Source organism: Megalobrama amblycephala, linkage group LG2 (assembly GCF_018812025.1).
Source record: "Megalobrama amblycephala isolate DHTTF-2021 linkage group LG2, ASM1881202v1, whole genome shotgun sequence".
In the NCBI taxonomy this organism is placed as follows: domain Eukaryota; kingdom Metazoa; phylum Chordata; class Actinopteri; order Cypriniformes; family Xenocyprididae; genus Megalobrama; species Megalobrama amblycephala.
Window position 1 is genome coordinate 55,248,629 of NC_063045.1, and position 18,103 is coordinate 55,266,731.

The window sequence follows — 18,103 nt, forward strand, 5'->3', positions numbered from 1 at the left end:
AATCAAAGAAGCGGACATAAGCTACAGCGCAGTGCCACTGACTCTGAAAACTCCTGTTATTGTAAAAATATCTGTCTATACTGCACAATGAATCTCCTTATTTTGTTGGTTATAAGGTAATGATCTGCAAGTGTGTAGAGCTTATGCTGAACAAAGTCTAGCACAGTGGTTCCCCAACCTGTCCCAGAGGACCCCCAGCCCTCCACATTTTGTATGTCTCCCTCATCTATTACACCTGTTTCAACTCATGTGCTCATTGGTAGAGACATCAAGACCTGAGCTGCGTTCCATTCGATATGCAGTGTTCACTGCTTCCTACTCCCTGAGCACGGTATATCCGTTGAAGTGGACTTCACTGACAATAATCACCCTGCAAACGTCATCAAAGAAAGTCAACAATGGCGTCGTGCAGATAATGATATAACATAAATAAATAGATATTATAAATTACTTTCAAATTTAAAATTGACTCTTAACAGATTTGAAGCTGTAACTGTCATGCCATATGAAAATAAATTCTCATTTGGTTAACTGTATAAATGTATCTTAATTCATGGTCTGGGTCTCATCTCATGCGCTTTCTTTTCCACACGCAGCCACATAGTAAACACTTCTGAGGTAAATAAAGTGAAATAAAAAATGACAGTCTCAGCTGCTTTTCAACACTTTTACTTTGTCATGCCTATTCATACAATAAAATATGCAAATGTAACACTAATCGCCATAACCATTCATACTTTCGTTCATATAAGAATAAAAAAAATGTATGAATATTCAAAACGAATATGTGAATTCCTCCATCGGAGAGCCGATTAAAAACTGAAAAAAAAAAAAAAAAATCTGAAAAATTACAAATATACATCCTGTTGTTTTTGCATATTTAAAATGGCTAAACCAGTGGAAGTTTACAAAATGGCAGTAAAAAGAGTTCAAGTCGACTGAGATTTACCTATAACAGTGCAAATTAGTCTGTAATTCATGTAGCTTCTATGAATTTCTCAAGCAACTTGTATAGTAACCAAACCAAACTGACCATATGGTATAAATTAAAGAATAAACTAAATTCATATTTTTTACTAGGCCATATGCTACAGATGTAACCTCCCCATGCTTATGAATATTTAACTTATGGGTGTGTTTAAAACCAAAGCATCAACCCTCCTGTGTAGCCAGGTTTCCTTTAATATAAATGAATCCACAAAGTTGCCTGAATACCAAGACACCAAACCAACATCCTCCCACAGCTACAAAATGTTGCTGTGAAGAAGTGGTCTTATTTTTGAGATTTGTGGTATTCCTAATACATTTTTGAAATGCTTAACAGGGGAATGACAAATGCAGACAATCAAGCAATGGACTACTGCTTTTCAAACAACAATTTGTCATGCATCAAAGAAATCAAACCTGAAGTGGAGTATTTTGTTTTGTACATTTTCATATCTTTAGCATCTGTTTTTACTGTGTTTCTGAACCTACTGGTGATCATCTCCATCTCTCACTTCAAGCAGCTTCACACTCCAACAAACCTGCTCATCCTCTCTCTGGCTGTGGCCGACCTGATTGTGGGACTGATTGTTATTCCATTAATGGGCATCAGATTCATAGAGTCATGCTGGTACTTTGGAGAGACATTTTGTGCTTTGTTCCCATTTATTCTTTATACTGTTGTTTCAGCATCTCTTGGTAATTTAGTTTTTATATCTATAGATCGTTATATTGCTGTGAAAGATCCTCTGCAATATTCAACAAGGGTCACCACCACCAAAGCTGTTTTTTGTATCATTGTAAACTGGGTATGTTCAAGCATATATTCGGTTATCATGTTATACGATGCTATCTACTATACAGAGAACCCAATTACATGTTATGGGGACTGTATTGTTACTGTCAAGTTTGAGTATGTTCTCACAGACCTCATTGTTTCATTAGTGGCCCCTTGTTCAGTAATAATATCTTTATATGGGCAGATCTTCTGTGTAGCAAAATATCAAGCTCGGCTCATAAACTCTGTCACAAATGTCAGCAGGTCAGAAAAAAAGGCAGCAAAAACACTGGGGATTGTGATAGCAGTTTATCTTCTATGTTGGATACCGTATTACATAGCCTCTCTTTTTCCGGGATATGATTCAAATGAATCAGCTGTAATGAACATTATGTGTTGGATTATGTATTTGAATTCTTGTATGAATCCCCTCATCTATGCACTATTTTATCGATGGTTTAGAATATCAACTAAACACATTCTGTCTCTTAAAATATTTGAACCATCATCAGAATACTTAAGCTTGTTCCCAGAGGTAAATGATCAGTAATAATGTGTAATGTTAAAGGCAAGAAAATGAAAAACAAATTCATTTCATGATGTATTTTGCTGGCCATACTATGGTAGTTAATTTTATGTACTGTAACATCCATCAATAACAACACCTCTAGCAGTTGTCTGGTAATACTTTTAAAGACCATACACTGTAAAACTGCAGCAGACACAATTGTATGTCAAGAAGTAAATAACTAAGAGATAAATAACTGTAATAAAAAAATATTACATGTGGCTCCATTTCTCCCAATGATAATGTTTACTCTGAATGACAAAAAACATACAGAATGTGAAAATGAGAAAATAATGTGGTCAAACAAAAAAGTTCAGCATTCAGACCTTTCGACATCTTTACTGTTTGACAACATTACTTGGATATTAAGAAAAAGAAAATTCAGCTATGTGCAATTAGATCAAAGCAACAGAAAACATACTAAGTAAATATCAATAGAAAATATCACATTTAGATTAGTTTTCTGATTGAACTTTTGTACTATTTCTATTATGCTATTCTAACTTTTTTCCTTTTCTACTATTTTTATGATTCTCTCTATAAAAGACATGATCCTGGATCAACATATTTTCTTGATCCTGGAAAAATATTCCTGTCTGAAAATTTAGTCCTAACAACTATCCCTCTCCCAACCCCTATCCCTATTAATAACTTATCCCTAAAATCAGAGGAAAATGATAGGTGAATAACACTGATGTAGAAGCACTAACACTGGTTGTAAGCCTAAACTTGATGTAAACTTGTCCCCCAAATCTGATTGGTTGATGTACATGATGTACTTGGTGAAATCACATTCACTAAACAGGAAAATATAGGAAACTGCTTCACTATATTAAAAATAATATAATACTGCTACAAGCAACAATTATGGGGGCTACTATGACGGTCAGTGGTGACAATCAAATTCACCCAGAGTAATGTGACAATGACATGTAAAGGTTTGTACATCCAGAAGTACGAGATCTGTAATTCCCAAGCCCTTCACTAGTGACTATCCTGAGCAGCAAGTGGAAAAGGAAAAAGTTAATTTCACACTTTAAAGACAAAAGAAAAAAGAGGGAGAAAGGGAGCTGGCCCTGGTAAAACATCTAATATTACCATTTGCTAAGTATGTTGTTAGCAAAATGTTATTTTACAGGAATGCAGGGCTACTAAAAACTGTCCTTCAATGGAGCAAGAACTTTTTGCCTCCACTTGGTGTAGTTATGGCATCTTACAGCAGGGGTAACTTGGCTATGCAATCCAGACAAACCCTGGTGGGCTTGTACAGGAAGCTCAATAGTGCTGATGAAGAGCTAAGGCTCTAGTAGATGGCACTGTAAATAAATTGAACATGTTTCCACCAACATGCTGGGGAGAGCCCAAAATTTGTGCCATGAATGTTTGAAAAGTAGTGTGCCAACTGTTTTACACAGCATTATGTGGGCTGTATCTACAGTGTAGGCTGTGTGTAGCACGCGTAGCCTATTCATAGTTTTCACGTGACGTCACACCCTTAAAGGAACGCCCACCTGAAGGGCAAAACAGGCCTCCATTGCCCGCCAGTCATTTTTACCAGGTTTGCAGTAAGATCTAATGTAGTAAGACAGTGAAAAGACCAAATTCAATATACACCTTATTGATTACAGGCAAACAAATGAACATATTAATGCAACACAAGGTTTCTCGTTAAGCGTTTTTTTTTTTTTATCATCGAAAAACCATTATAAAAAAAAATGAGTTGCGTTCATATTCTGGGCTCATCTGCTCGCCTGTTTATAGTATGCATCATCAAAAAGGGTTAAACTGAATTTGATTAAATATCACTCTTTTAGTACATTAAGGCACTTTAAGGGTGGGTTGCACTAAGGATTCGTCAGCCTGGCATCGTTTCACCCTCCGCCTATGTTGTTTGATCAACCCTTTCATTCTAACGGTCTTTCTGTGTAGTTAATCGGTGTTTAAAATTAAGTGGTGCAACACAACTAATCCTTGATTAGTGTTAAACTTTGCATAATTTAATCCTTATTGGTACAACCCACCCTCGTGTTTTTCACGTTAGCTTTTTAAAAAAATTGCCCTGCTGTTTTTAGTGATTGAAATCACTGCAGGTGCTGTATATGGATCAAATCTGCCCAAAACTTGCATCTTGTTCACATATTTTTGTTTTCTAAGATGGAAAATTGACAGCCTTGTGGTGCAGTTACATGGCTGTTTTGCCCTCCAGGGCTCCGCGACAGTCACGTGACTGAAAACTATGAATAGCATAGCCTGACATGCACCTCTCCAAAAATGTAACAACGCGTCAATTCTTCATGGTCCGCAAGTGCTGTGATTGGTCTGCTAGAACCCCTCCCTCAGGTCAAAAAACTGGCATGGACCAAGCGAAGAAGAGCAAGCGTTTTCAACTTCCATAGGAATGAAAAAACCCTCTGTTTCAGAGGACACGCGCCATCAAACTGCACCAAAAGTTGTTGCCTATTTGCCACCATCACTGCTTAAGCTTCTCTAACAACGTACATGACAAAGCCACTAGATGACAAGCCTGCAACCATTAGCCAAAAAAGTGTAAAGGCTAATGCTAACGCTGCGTTAAAGACTGCAAGTACGCAGGAAAGGAGACCAGAGGCCATTACACAATAGGCTGAGAGGTGCCGTACGTGATTAAGTTAGCCCTTACGCTTTCTCCAATGGTAAGAGATACAGACACTCATCTCCCTATAATAATACAATCATTGGTACATGACAAACTGCTGCTTCTTCGACTTTTGCCTTGATACTCAACATGACTGCGGACACTGCCTACTAGTGGTCTGCATGTTGCAAGTCGACGCAGACAACAATGCAGAAGTATAAATGAAAATCGGCACATAGCCTACGGCACAGAGGCCCCGGGGTAGGTCCGATGTAGAAGTATAAATCAGAATTTAGAGGAAAGAGATGAATAAGAACTAATACATAGGAGCTTTGGTGCTTGGCTCGTTAAACATTTTCATTGTTTAAAGATATCTACATGAAAATTAAAGACAGAAAATTCAAAAAACAAAATGCATACAGAAAATTTTGACAGGAATATCAAACAAAAAATGGGCCTAATTGAGTTGTTCAGTCGGTTTAATTTTTAATGCTTTGGAGAGCGCAATTCATCTGAAAATTTCTGCAAAAATCTACAAACCTGGGTATTGTTTACGAACATGTATGTTCATTGAGAGAAAGACATTTACTGACTAACAATAATTTTGATATGTATAATGATGTATTTTTTAATATAAATATGATTGTAATATATAAAAAAGAACCATATCCCATGTACCTAATTGAAAAATGCTTTAGTCTAGGCTTGCTGCAATAGGTGTTACCGGTGTTACACAGTGTTCAGCCATTTTGTTTTTTGTTTTGTTTTTTTTACTTGTTATTAACAAAGTTACTTTTTATTTTATATTAAGCCTAGGCTATAGCATGTTGTATGCCGTGCTTATTCTTTTTGTTAATAAAAGTTTTGTGTAATATAAGTGAGTTTGTCATTGTACTGTTTCGTTGTTGTTTTTCATTAAGAATAATAATTAAACTACCATTCAAACAATTGCTGCGAAAGTAAACTGTACACGGCCACATGGGCATTCATAAATGAGATGGAAAAGAGGGAAGCCCTTGGCCCCTGGTTAAACCTTTTTTATAGATATCTTTAAGAAAGTCATTAAAAAAAGAAAATTCAGACAGAAAACAGAGTTTACTTTGGGCTATAGGTTTTATAGTGCTTTTAACAGTACAAAACCTGTCTTGACACACTGCCAATGCTAAGGCTAAGAATGTGCAAAATTTTCTGCACAAAAACACTTCCTACCAGGTCTGTATACAGTTAGATTTGTTTATTCTTTATATACAATTGAGGTGTTGTGTTTCTATGTATTGACCCCATTTAAATGATTTAATTCGATCTGTACTCTAATTTATTCTTACTGATGTTTTTCCACTTTTGCACAAGTCTGGCCCGATTACATTAACTTTGTTGAACTAAACAAACATTTGTACACAAGTATGTGGATAGTTGATGAAATGTCAAACTGTGACATGCTATACTACTTCCAAAACTGTTAAACATAATTTTTTTTAATATAATCATTATAAAGACTATAAAGATTCTATAACTTCACATTGAGACGATACATAATGTATTTGTACCATTTTGGCACCATTTAGGAGTAAGTGAACTACAAAGAGGTAAAAAAAAGAAATGAACACCATTTTTTAAACAATCATAAACATAACTTAAAATCTTGATGAAAAAAGAAACAACTCCTGTTTGCTGGGGTTCTATGAATATTATGTATGTATTTTCATCAGGGAGCTTTTAACCTTAATTTGCTGATGTACAACATAAAATATCTTCAAATACAAAGTAATGAATACTGTACAAGAAAACAATAAGGAATATGTCAGTAACTCTTTAGGCAAAATTCTTACAAACTCTTTTAAAATTATGCTTCAAAAATTATTCCTTAATTATTTATCCTCTGGGAAAAGGCTAAAGTATTCTGAAGATGGTTTACATATTTTTAGAGTCACAATGTGTTTAGCTGATAATCTGAACCATTTATAAAACAGTGCATAGATAAGGGGATTCATACAGGAATTCATGTACAAAATCCAGCATGTAACATTAAATTGAACCGTTGACTTATTTCCTTCAATAAGAGTGACTATATAGTATGGTATCCAACACATAAAGTAAACCATTACAACAATACCCAAAGTTTTTGCCGCCTTTCTTTGTGACCTGCTGACACCTGTGACAGAATTTACAACCTTGGCCTGATGTTTCGCAACACAGAAGATTTTCACATATACAGACATGACTACAGAAGAAGGTGTGACAAAAGTGACTATGAGGTCTGTGACAACATGTTCAAACTTAAAAGAAACTGTACATTCACCGTAACACCTGTCGTGTGTCTCTGGGTAAAACATAGTATTGTACAAGATAATGACAGAATATATGCTTGAACACAGCCAGTTTGTAATAATGCAAAAAACAACTTTATCAGTTGTGACCCTCACTGTGTATCTCAAAGGGTCACTCACAGCAATGTAACGATCTACAGATATAAAGACTAAATTACCAAGAGATGCTGAAACAACCATAAAAGCAATAAATAAAAATAGAGAACAGAATGTCTCTCCAAAATACCAGCATGATTCTATGAATGTGATGCCCATTAATGGTATAACAATCAGTCCCACAATCAGGTCGGCCACAGCCAGAGAGAGGATGAGCAGGTTGGTTGGAGTGTGAAGCTGCTTGAAGTGAGAGATGGAGATGATCACCAGCAGGTTCAGAAACACAGTGAACAATGATAATAAAGAAATGAAAATGTACAAAATGACGTATTCCACTTCATGTTTGATTTCTTTGAAACATGACAAACTGTTGTTTGGAAAGCAATACTGGATTTCTTGACTTTTGTCCTCCTCCATCATACTCATGTCAAACATTTTCACAACGGATTATATCCTCATATGTAACCTGGTCCTGTGCACCCCGTTATTCATCAAAAGACTGCTTTGAAGCTGTGGTGTAATGTTCAAGCTGTCAGTTTGACTTTCTGCCTTCCTTTACTGACTCAACTGTAATTTAATAATGTACAGAAAACAGGGACAACCAATTAAATGTGAGGTTTGATTATATTGCATTAAACCCACCTACAATTTAAATATTCAAAGAATGCCACGAGGGACTGGATGATGTGTATTAGGGGTGTAACGGTACACAAAAATGACGGTTCGGTACAGCAGGAGTTAAAAAAACGTACTTATTGCTATAATATTAACTCCCTCGGGTCGGCGGTCACGCCGGCGTGATCACCGCGGTTTTTTTCTAATCAGTGTGAAAGAGACTCAAAATACTCCGTCAATGTTGCACATACAATTAAGAGTTATACACCATTTTAATCTGTGGAATATCTTCTTTTATTTGTGTACACTCAGAGTAAAAACAAAATGTTGTGCTTTTTGTAAAATAAAGAAAACTAACATGATGCGTGATCTCTCGTCTCCCTCTGAACGAAGTCCAATCTGATCGTTCTCAGAAAATTAACTGTAACTTAGTGAATACTTATCACAAAAAAAATTAGACTTATGTCTAAAAAAACGTTGAAATGTCAGGTTTTAAATCGTGTAAGTCAAATCGAAAACAAATATTCTGTGTTTATGTAATCTGTATGAAAAGAGAGCCATGTCAGACATCCGTGATTCAGCTCATTATCCACTAATGCGGCCACGCCCACGGAGCCAGCGCTATTCAGACGCAAATTCAGTCAATACATGCATACATCGTCGCAATCGTGTATTTATTGTCTTGAAAAGTGTTTTGAATAGCCATAGTTAGCGATCTCTGGCCTCTGTTAGTTCGGTTAGTTCCTGGATTGCCTTTTCTTCTTTAGCAGGCATTTGTGGACAAAAGGGGCAGAGCGCCTTCCGGCTGCAAGTATGAATTGAAAACACAGTATCCAGCGTTCATAGTAATTAATCATAGTAATAAATCCTGAATAAATATTACTCCTCTGTATAGAAAATTGACAAACATATGAGAATCCATCAATATTTCTCCAAATGTGCATGCTTTTAAGCTAAAAGCCTATATGAAATGCCATAGAGGTAACATAATTGTTCAGACACTTTGCATCACAGAAATACATTATATTTTAAAGAATATAATAGAATACCATTATTTTAAATTGTAATAATATTTCACAGTATTGCTGTTTTTTCTGTACGTTTGATTTACATTATGATGAGCTTTGAGACATGATCAACAGAGGGTTTTTTCACAGCCTACCTGTCTGAAAGAGCTCATTATTTATGCAGCTCATTAGAGTTCTTTATGCAATTCTTTTGTCTTCTCAGGTGAGAATCACCCATTATTCATGATGATTCACGCCTCCACGCATACTGTGTTTCTTGACCAAAGATGTTTTAGAAAATTTAAATCTCTCTATTGTTTTATATGAACAAGCAGGCAGCATAGTTTTTACCTCATTTTGAAACAAAAACTCTAGTCTACAACCTCCAATACCCAGAAGTCTTGTGAAAAAAGATTTAATATATATTTTTTGGCTTTATTTCAGTGACTTAAGTTTTTTGTTTTTTTCAATAACCACGCATAAACGTTATTCCTTCAAAAACACAAACATGTACATACGTGTTCCTCACATATTATTGTAGCCTAGTTTGTGCTGAATACAGTGTAATGACACTTTTTCCATTAATCTGTTTATGAACAACTGAAAAAAGCACAAATGTCAGGGCATGTCAAAACTTCTCCAGGGCCCCAAAAATCCTCAGACCCCTTAGGGTTAAAGGTTACAATTAACCCTCTGGAGTCTGAGGCTGATTTGGAGCCTGGAGAAGTTTTGACATACAGTTATTGATTTCTTACAGATTTCTACTTGTTCTATATCAGATACATATAAAGTAGCCTAGTAAAGCTTACATTTATATGAATGCATTAGTGAGAGAGCGATTGTATGTGAATTAATTCTACCTGGCAGCTTCTCTGTACAAATAGTGAAGCTGTGGGTTTTAGTTACTAAGAAATATACGCTAGAACTTTTCAGTTTCTAAGCTATTTTACTGATAAATCACAGAACAGTGCTGACCATACATTGAATGATTCTGTGAGCGTACGCGATCTGTGCGTTACTGTCTGTGTGTGCATAATATAGCATTGCAATTTAGAACAGCAATTAACTTGTACAGTAAGCTGTTTTGCTTTCATCCGATCAATATTAAGAATCCAGATGGTATAATCAAACATATCTTGAGGGGCACTCTTGGAGTATGCATTTATTTGTCATTAACTGTTGCAGAGCCGGCCGGTTATATAGGCAGTATAGGCAAATGCTAAGGGCGCAATCTCGCTAGGGGGCGCCAAAGAGGCCGGATGCGTGGACAGGGGCGGATCTACCGGGGTGGCACGGGGTGGCATCTGCCACCCTTAGAAAAAGCTTTGCCACCCCAAAATTATCACAGAATAAAATATATAAGCAGTGTTTCAAGTATTGATTTTCAGGAGCGGCGCTTCAATATGATGAGATGAAAAAATTCGTAACGCAAAGTGATGGCAAGAAAACACGTCTTTCAATAAACTGTGCATGATGGTTGCACGCAGCGCGCCCAGTGTGCTTCATTAACAAATGACTCTTATGAACCGGTTCTTTGAGAGTCAAAAACACAGCGCAGCCAAGTTCATTTACGATTTTTTCCCCATATTTGTACGTGAATCGGAAAATTACTGCTTCCCGGCTAACTCAGAAGTCCTGTGAGAACTGTAGTACCATCCGAATATGTCTGAGATTTTTGTAATTTTTTGGCGAGCTGATTCAGCGACTGCCCGCTCCACTTTCATCATGGATAAAGGTATTTTTGCCATCCGACGAACCAATAACATGAAATCAATACGGAGATCCCGATCACAGAAACTAATAGCAGAGTTGGGGTAAGAATCTAAACGTATTTTAGCTTTTCTCGATTGCTAACACATTAGAAGTGATTCAGTTGGCCCAGTTTCTCAAACCATTCCTTCAGTTATCAAAACAAAGACACATTTCTCAAAACGTTTAACAATTGTCACGGTTGAAGATCCGCAGTCTCATTCTGTGGTCTGTGTTTTTGTTTTGCTGTCATGTTAATTGTTTCATGTGGGTGTCGCCGCTGATTGCTGATCAGCGGCAGCTGTGTTCAATTTGGACTGCCTATTTATTCCCTTGTCTTTCGTCTCGTGTTTGTCAGATCGTTGTTGGTGTTCCCTGTTCTGTGTCCTGGATTCCTTGTGTGTGCTTCCGTTTGGAGTTGTTTCGTTGTGTCTTCACTCTGGATTACTGTTTCATTGTTGGATTCTTCACTTCTGATTTCACTCCCACGGACTTCACCACGATCATCTCACCGCGGCCCACCAAAGTCCCTGTGTCGCCGCTCTCCTGCTGTCTGTGTGTTTGTCATCTGACTTTCTGGCGTGAAGCTCAAATAAATGAGATATTTTGACTTGCACTTGCATCCCTCTTTATTTCCCGTGACAGAACGATCTGACCCGCAACATGGATGCAGCAAGTTCAGCAGCATTAACGGAGTTTATCAACCACAGCATTGCACGGATGGATCAGCAGCAGGAGAGCATTTCCTCTACCGGACGCGCCGTGCAGGCATTGGTGACACAGGTGTCCGAGCTCTCCCAACAGCTACAAGAACTTCGAGGTCCCGCTGCGCCGCCCACACCGCCCGTTCCCCCTCCACAACCCACGCAAAGAGATCAACCCGAACCACGCTTACCTACACCTCAGACCTATGCCGGTGAGCCGAGTTTTTGCAGAGCCTTTCTGAACAAGTGTTCTCTGTATTTTTCTCTACAGCCACGCACCTTCGAAAGGGAGGAGTCCAAGGTGGCGTTTGTGTTAACCTTGCTCACCGGGCAGGCAGCTCTGTGGGGAACAGCGGTGTGGGAGAATCAAGATCCGTGCTGTTCCTCGTTCCAGACACTCGCCGCCGAAATGAAGAGAGTGTTTGACCGTGCGGTCTCAGGAAAGGATGCAGCCCAACGTTTGGCGGGACTCAAGCAAGGAGATCGCACGGTGGCGGATTATTCTATCGAGTTCCGAACACTGGCGGCGGAGTGCAACTGGAACGAGGAGGCGCAGTGGGACGTCTTCCTGCATGGGTTGGCCGACCGTGTACTAAAGGAGATCTACGTTTTGGATTTACCTCAGAGTCTTAATGGACTGATTGATCTTGCACTACGGGTGGATGCCTGTATCAACCGTCTGGAGAATCTTCCTCGTTCCGACTTCGCATCCCGGGGTGCGGAGGCTCGCGGAGTCAACAACAGAGACACGGTCTGCCCCTCTTTCGATCTGGAACCCATGCAGGTGGGGAGAGCTCGGCTTTCCCGGGAGGAGAGAGAGCGGCGGAGATCCCAAGGACTGTGCATTTACTGTGGAGGGGCTGGGCATTTCTTGAACACCTGCCCGGTAAAAAGATCGAGCCCGGTAGTAACGTTGAGGCTACTATCGGGTGGGATCTCCGCTGAAAAGTCCTCACCATCCACTCTTCTCCCGGTTAGACTGAGGTGGGCCACACACACGCTCACCTGTCATGCTCTACTGGATTCGGGGACTGAAGGTAATTTCATGGACACACAGTTTGCACATCGCTTTCAGTTACCCATCATTCCTCTCACGAAGCAGATTTCTGTCAACGCTCTCAATGGTCAGGATCTACCCAACATAACACTCACCACCACATCCATTACCCTCATCACTTCTGGCAATCATACTGAGTCTATTCCATTCCTTCTCATGGATTCACCCCTGGCCTCTATTGTTCTCGGACACCCCTGGCTCACACAACACAACCCCAAGGTGGACTGGCGTCAGTACACCATCCTGGAATGGAGCACTCAGTGTCATAAGTCTTGTCTTGTGTCTGCTTGTTCTTCTGTGTCTGCTTCTGTGTTACAGGAAAAGGCTGCGGATCTGTCAAACGTGCCCGCGGAGTATCTAGACCTGAAGGAAGTGTTCAGTAAGTCCCGAGCTGCTTCTCTTCCTCCTCATCGTCCCTATGACTGTGCTATAGATTTAGTTCCCGGTAAGTCTCTGCCTAAAGGCAAGTTGTACTCTCTGTCCGTTCCCGAGAGGGAGGCCATGGAGAAATATATTTCTGATTCTCTAGCAGCTAAGTTCATTCGCCCTTCCTCTTCTCCGGCGGGGGCGGGGTTCTTTTTTGTTGGAAAGAAGGATGGTTCCTTGCGACCTTGCATTGATTACCGGGGGTTGAATAACATCACGGTAAAGAATACTTATCCTTTGCCGTTGATGTCTTCAGCCTTCGAGAGGTTGCAAGGAGCGTCCGTCTTCACGAAATTGGATTTAAGGAACGCTTATCATTTGGTCCGCATCAGGGAGGGGGATGAATGGAAGACCGCTTTTAACACCCCCAGGGGGCACTTTGAATACTTGGTCATGCCCTTCGGGCTTTCCAACTCCCCGGCGGTCTTCCAGGCACTCGTCAATGATGTGTTGAGAGACATGGTTGACCAGTTCATATATGTCTACCTGGACGACATATTGATTTTCTCCTCGTCTCTCCAGGAACATGTTCAACATGTCCGACGAGTGCTTCAGCGGCTGCTAGAGAATGGGCTTTTTGTCAAGGCGGAGAAATGCGATTTTCATGCACAGTCTGTTTCTTTCCTAGGGTACATCGTCTCGTCTGAGGGAATTCGCATGGATCCTGACAAGGTTAAGGCTGTGGTGGATTGGCCAAGCCCGGATTCCCGTAAGGCCCTACAGAGGTTTCTGGGGTTCGCCAATTTTTACCGGCGTTTTATTTGCAATTTCAGCCAACTAGCCGCGCCTCTGACCGCCTTGACCTCCCCCAGAACGACGTTCAGGTGGTCCGATGCAGCTGAGGCTGCATTCGCCAAACTGAAAAGTCGCTTTGTTTCGGCTCCCATCCTCATTGCCCCTGATCCTTCACGTCAGTTCGTGGTGGAGGTCGATGCGTCAGAGGTGGGGGTAGGTGCAGTTCTATCCCAGCGATCTCCCTCAGACGATAAGATCCATCCCTGCGCGTTTTTTTCTCATTGTTTATCTCCAGCTGAACGCAATTATGACATTGGTAACAGAGAGTTGCTGGCAGTCAAGTTAGCGTTGGAAGAATGGCGTCATTGGTTGGAGGGTTCGGGGGTACCTTTCATTGTTTGGACTGACCATAAGAACTTAGAGTACATCAGAACGGCTAAAAGACTGAACTCCAGGCAAGCTCGGTGGGCACTTTTTTTCAGACGTTTTGATTTCTCTCTCTCTCGTACCGCCCGGGTTCTAAAAACATCAAACCCGATTCTCTTTCTCGTATTTTTGATCCTTCCGAACGCCCGTCTACTCCCGAGTGTATTCTTCCTAAGACATTAGTGGTCTCCACTCTGACATGGGAGGTCGAATCGAAGGTCAAGTCGGCCTTAGAAGGGGTAACGCCTCCGCCCGGATGCCCACCAAACCGTTTATTTGTGCCGGAGAGGTTAAGGTCCAGTGTTATCAAGTGGGGGCATTGTTCCAACGTAGCCTGTCATCCAGGGGTTAATCGCACCAGTTTTTTGGTCAAGCAACGATTCTGGTGGCCTGCCATGGCTCGTGACATTCGCAGTTTTGTTTTGGCTTGCACGATTTGTGCCACTGGTAAGACTTCCAATCGTCCCCCAGATGGGTTGCTCCAACCGCTGTCTGTCCCTTCGAGACCCTGGTCCCACATTGCGCTAGATTTTGTCACCGCCCTCCCACCCTCCCACCCTCCCAGGGGAACACGGTTGTTTTGACCGTGGTGGACCGGTTCTCGAAAGCGGCGCATTTCATCCCTTTGCCTAAATTACCCTCTGCTAAGGAGACAGCGGTAACTGTCGTTGATCACGTCTTTCGGTTACATGGCCTCCCGATGGATGTGGTTTCCGACAGGGGGCCCCAATTTGTGTCCAAATTTTGGCAAGAGTTTTGTAAGTTGCTGGGGGCGACTGTTAGTCTTTCTTCTGGGTTCCATCCCCAGTCCAATGGTCAAACCGAGAGAGCTAACCAAGATTTGGAAAGAATGTTGCGATGTTTGGTTTCCAAGAATCCTTCCTCCTGGAGCCAGCAACTCTCTATGATTGAGTACGCACATAATTCGTTACCAGTGTCGTCCACGGGCCTCTCACCGTTTGAATGTAGTTTAGGTTACCAGCCACCTATCTTTCCCAGTCTGGAATCCGAAGTCGCGGTCCCCTCCGCTCACGCCTTCGTCCAGAGGTGTCACCGCACTTGGACGAGAGCCCGTGAGACTCTTCTCCAAGTGGGGGCGCGCACCAAGGCTAAGACTGATCGCCACCGGTCGAAGCCTCCCGTATACGTCGTGGGTCAAGAAGTGTGGCTTTCTACCAAGAACATTCCTCTCCGTTCCGTCTCCAATAAACTTGCTCCCAAATTCATTGGCCCGTTTCCTGTCACCAAGATCATTAGTCCGGTGGCAGTCCGACTCAAACTTCCTCCAGCGTACAGGAGAATTCATCCCGCCTTCCATGTGTCTAAAATCAAACCTGTGTTTCATTCACACATTAATCCGCCTACCCCGGTTCCTCCGCCGCCGCGTCTCGTAGACGGGGAACCCGCTTATTCGGTTAATCGCATTCTGGACTCGAGAAGGAGGGGACGCGGATTTCAGTACTTGGTGGACTGGGAAGGTTACGGTCCGGAGGAGAGAAGTTGGGTTCCTGCTAGGGACATCCTGGATCACTCCCTTATCGATGATTACAATCGGCAGGTAGGTGCTCCTGGGAACGCCGAGAGGCGTTCCTAGGAGGGGGGGTACTGTCATGGTTGAAGATCCGCAGTCTCATTCTGTGGTCTGTGTTTTTGTTGTGCTGTCATGTTAATTGTTTCATGTGGGCGTCGCCGCTGATTGCTGATCAGCGGCAGCTGTGTTCAATTTGGACTGCCTATTTTTTCCCTTGTCTTTCGTCTCGTGTTTGTCAGATCGTTGTTGGTGTTCCCTGTTCTGTGTCCTGGATTCCTTGTGTGTGCTTCCGTTTGGAGTTGTTTCGTCGTGTCTTCACTCTGGATTACTGTTTCATCGTTGGATTCTTCACTTCTGATTTCACTCCCACGGACTTCACCACGATCATCTCACCGCGGCCCACCAAAGTCCCTGTGTCGCCGCTCTCCTGCTGTCTGTGTGTTTGTCATCTGACTTTCTGGCGTGAAGCTCAAATAAATGAGATATTTTGACTTGCACTTGCATCCCTCTTTATTTCCCGTGACAACAATGACAACATTAGGTAGCAAAACTGATGACACACACCAGTTAAAATCTGAGAGAGCTGAATGAATAATTTACAGGGGTTTTAAACTTACACCGTACCAGTAGGCTACTTTAGATGAGGGAAATTTCAGAAGACCAATACACTGCTATAGTACTGTACTGTAATGCAATTTATCCAAATGTGCAGAGGATGCTGAATTTACTTTTACTGCAATTGACAGTATACTGCATTGAGGTGCATACCAAGTTCAAACTTATTTATCTCATGCTTTTCATCTACTGCAAGATCAATTTATAATAGTAAAATGAAAAAGAGGTATTTTTGTTACCATGTTATATGAATTGATCTCATTAGTGTTCACTAGGCAGTGCAGTAGTCTGTGTATTTGTTATGTTTTGTGTGTCATCTGATACCAAAGTTTGATTTTGTCAGACAAGAATAAGTTTTTGAGTAGAACATTTTATTTTGACCTGGACGTTTGAGGTTTGTGCAAGTTGGTGCATAGTTTTGATATTGTGTTTAGTTGTGAGAAAATGTTGAATTGTTTCATGAATTGTGCATTAGCAATCAAGAAAAACAATAGAGACTGAAAAGTTTGAAGGACAAATTTATGTTGGCTTGTCATAAACCCAACTTCAAGTCTTGTTTAAAAAAATGTAAAAACTTTGGTCAGTTAGTTCAGAATATAGATGTTCTGGGTGATTGCTAAAGTGTTGCTAGGTGGTTGCTAGGAGATTCTGGGTGGTTGCTAGGCTCTTGTTATGCAGTTGCTGGGGTGTTGCTAGAGTATGTGGTTGATAGGGTGTTCTGGGGGAACACACACAGACATTCCCACCTCTGCTAATAACAGAAACTCAAAAAATGTTTTGTTGCTCTTTAACTTGCACTAAAACATGTGATTTATACCACTGAAGTAGCCTGTGTAATATTAATAAAATTGCTCATCTCCTTTAGTGATACAAGTTCAGACTCATTTAGAAGTTTTTCATATAGTGTATTTACTTGGTGCCATGATGGATATTGAAATTTTGTTATTTATTAATTTTAAACAGTATATAGATACTTTCTGGTAATGCAATGTTTGTGAACACAATTGTGTATGTAAGGCTATAAATCTCCAAAAACTATGCATGGGCACTTGCTTAGGTGTTGCCACCCCTCATAGACCTCATGCCACCCCTTTGCCACCCTATAAATAATTTTCTAGATTCGCCCCTTTAGATAAATCGCAATATAAGGGGGGCGCCAAAAAAAAAATCTTGCCTAGGGTGCCAAAGAGGCTAGGGCCGGCACTGAACTGTTGGATACAGAGAGTAAATGTGGACTTCAAAGATTTCTTATTCTGTTGCGCCCTCTATAGGCCATGACCAGCGACTAGTCGACGTCATGCTTAAAGTGTCATGGAAGAGCGTTAAAGTCGACTAGTCGGTGCAAACCCTGAAATATACTTCAATTAATTTAATTAATTGAAAAGTGTTCTATCTCAATATTAATAGCAGATGTTTGCTGTCGTAATGATGACAGTAGCACACACAAGAGTAGAAGCTGTTCCATGCTAGGGCACGGTAAGTGTTCACACTACATGCATACTGCGCCCGAGCCCACCTCTTCAAGAGGGCCAAGACACAGCACTTTGAGCGATCACACCAGTCAAACGAACCAGACTTTGGGGGTCAAACATGCTCAGGAAAGAAAAAAAATTGTCTGACAGAAATGCTGGAATAAAAATCATGAAAAAGCTTACTTTGGGTCTATTTGTGTCTTTCAGTCTGTTCAGTGTTAAACAGCTTTTTTTTCATAACAGGAACAGTGCTCATAGTACAAAACGTGTCTAGTTTTCTCAAGAATAACACGAGGAAAAAATATCAGACACTACCAACGTGGAGACAAAAAGAATGTGCAAGTCTTTGTGTCAAACAAACCTTTCTGCAAGCCTTTCTGCTCTCTAACAGGTCAACAT

General features: G+C 40.8%; 2 protein-coding genes across 2 annotated transcripts; one reads left to right on the plus strand and one right to left on the minus strand.

Moving 5' to 3' along the window:
- Positions 1 to 530: 530 nt before the first annotated feature.
- On the plus strand, positions 531 to 2,551 carry LOC125262972 (trace amine-associated receptor 6-like). Its single transcript, XM_048181811.1, has one exon. The coding sequence runs from the start codon at positions 1,314 to 1,316 to the stop codon at positions 2,310 to 2,312; it is 999 nt and encodes a 332-aa protein (XP_048037768.1). The 5' UTR covers positions 531 to 1,313; the 3' UTR covers positions 2,313 to 2,551.
- A 2,854-nt stretch (positions 2,552 to 5,405) lies between these two features.
- On the minus strand, positions 5,406 to 7,921 carry LOC125262974 (trace amine-associated receptor 13c-like). The gene has a single exon (XM_048181812.1). It carries the CDS (start codon positions 7,800 to 7,802, stop codon positions 6,813 to 6,815), a length of 990 nt encoding a protein of 329 aa, XP_048037769.1. The 5' UTR covers positions 7,803 to 7,921; the 3' UTR covers positions 5,406 to 6,812.
- Between the last annotated feature and the right edge of the window lie 10,182 nt (positions 7,922 to 18,103).

What these genes read in the sequence shown, in the direction of transcription:
- LOC125262972 (XM_048181811.1), top strand. Translation starts at nt 1,314, where the DNA reads ATGCTTAACAGGGGAATGACAAATGCAGACAATCAAGCAATGGACTAC.
- LOC125262974 (XM_048181812.1), bottom strand. Translation starts at nt 7,802, where the DNA reads ATGTTTGACATGAGTATGATGGAGGAGGACAAAAGTCAAGAAATCCAG.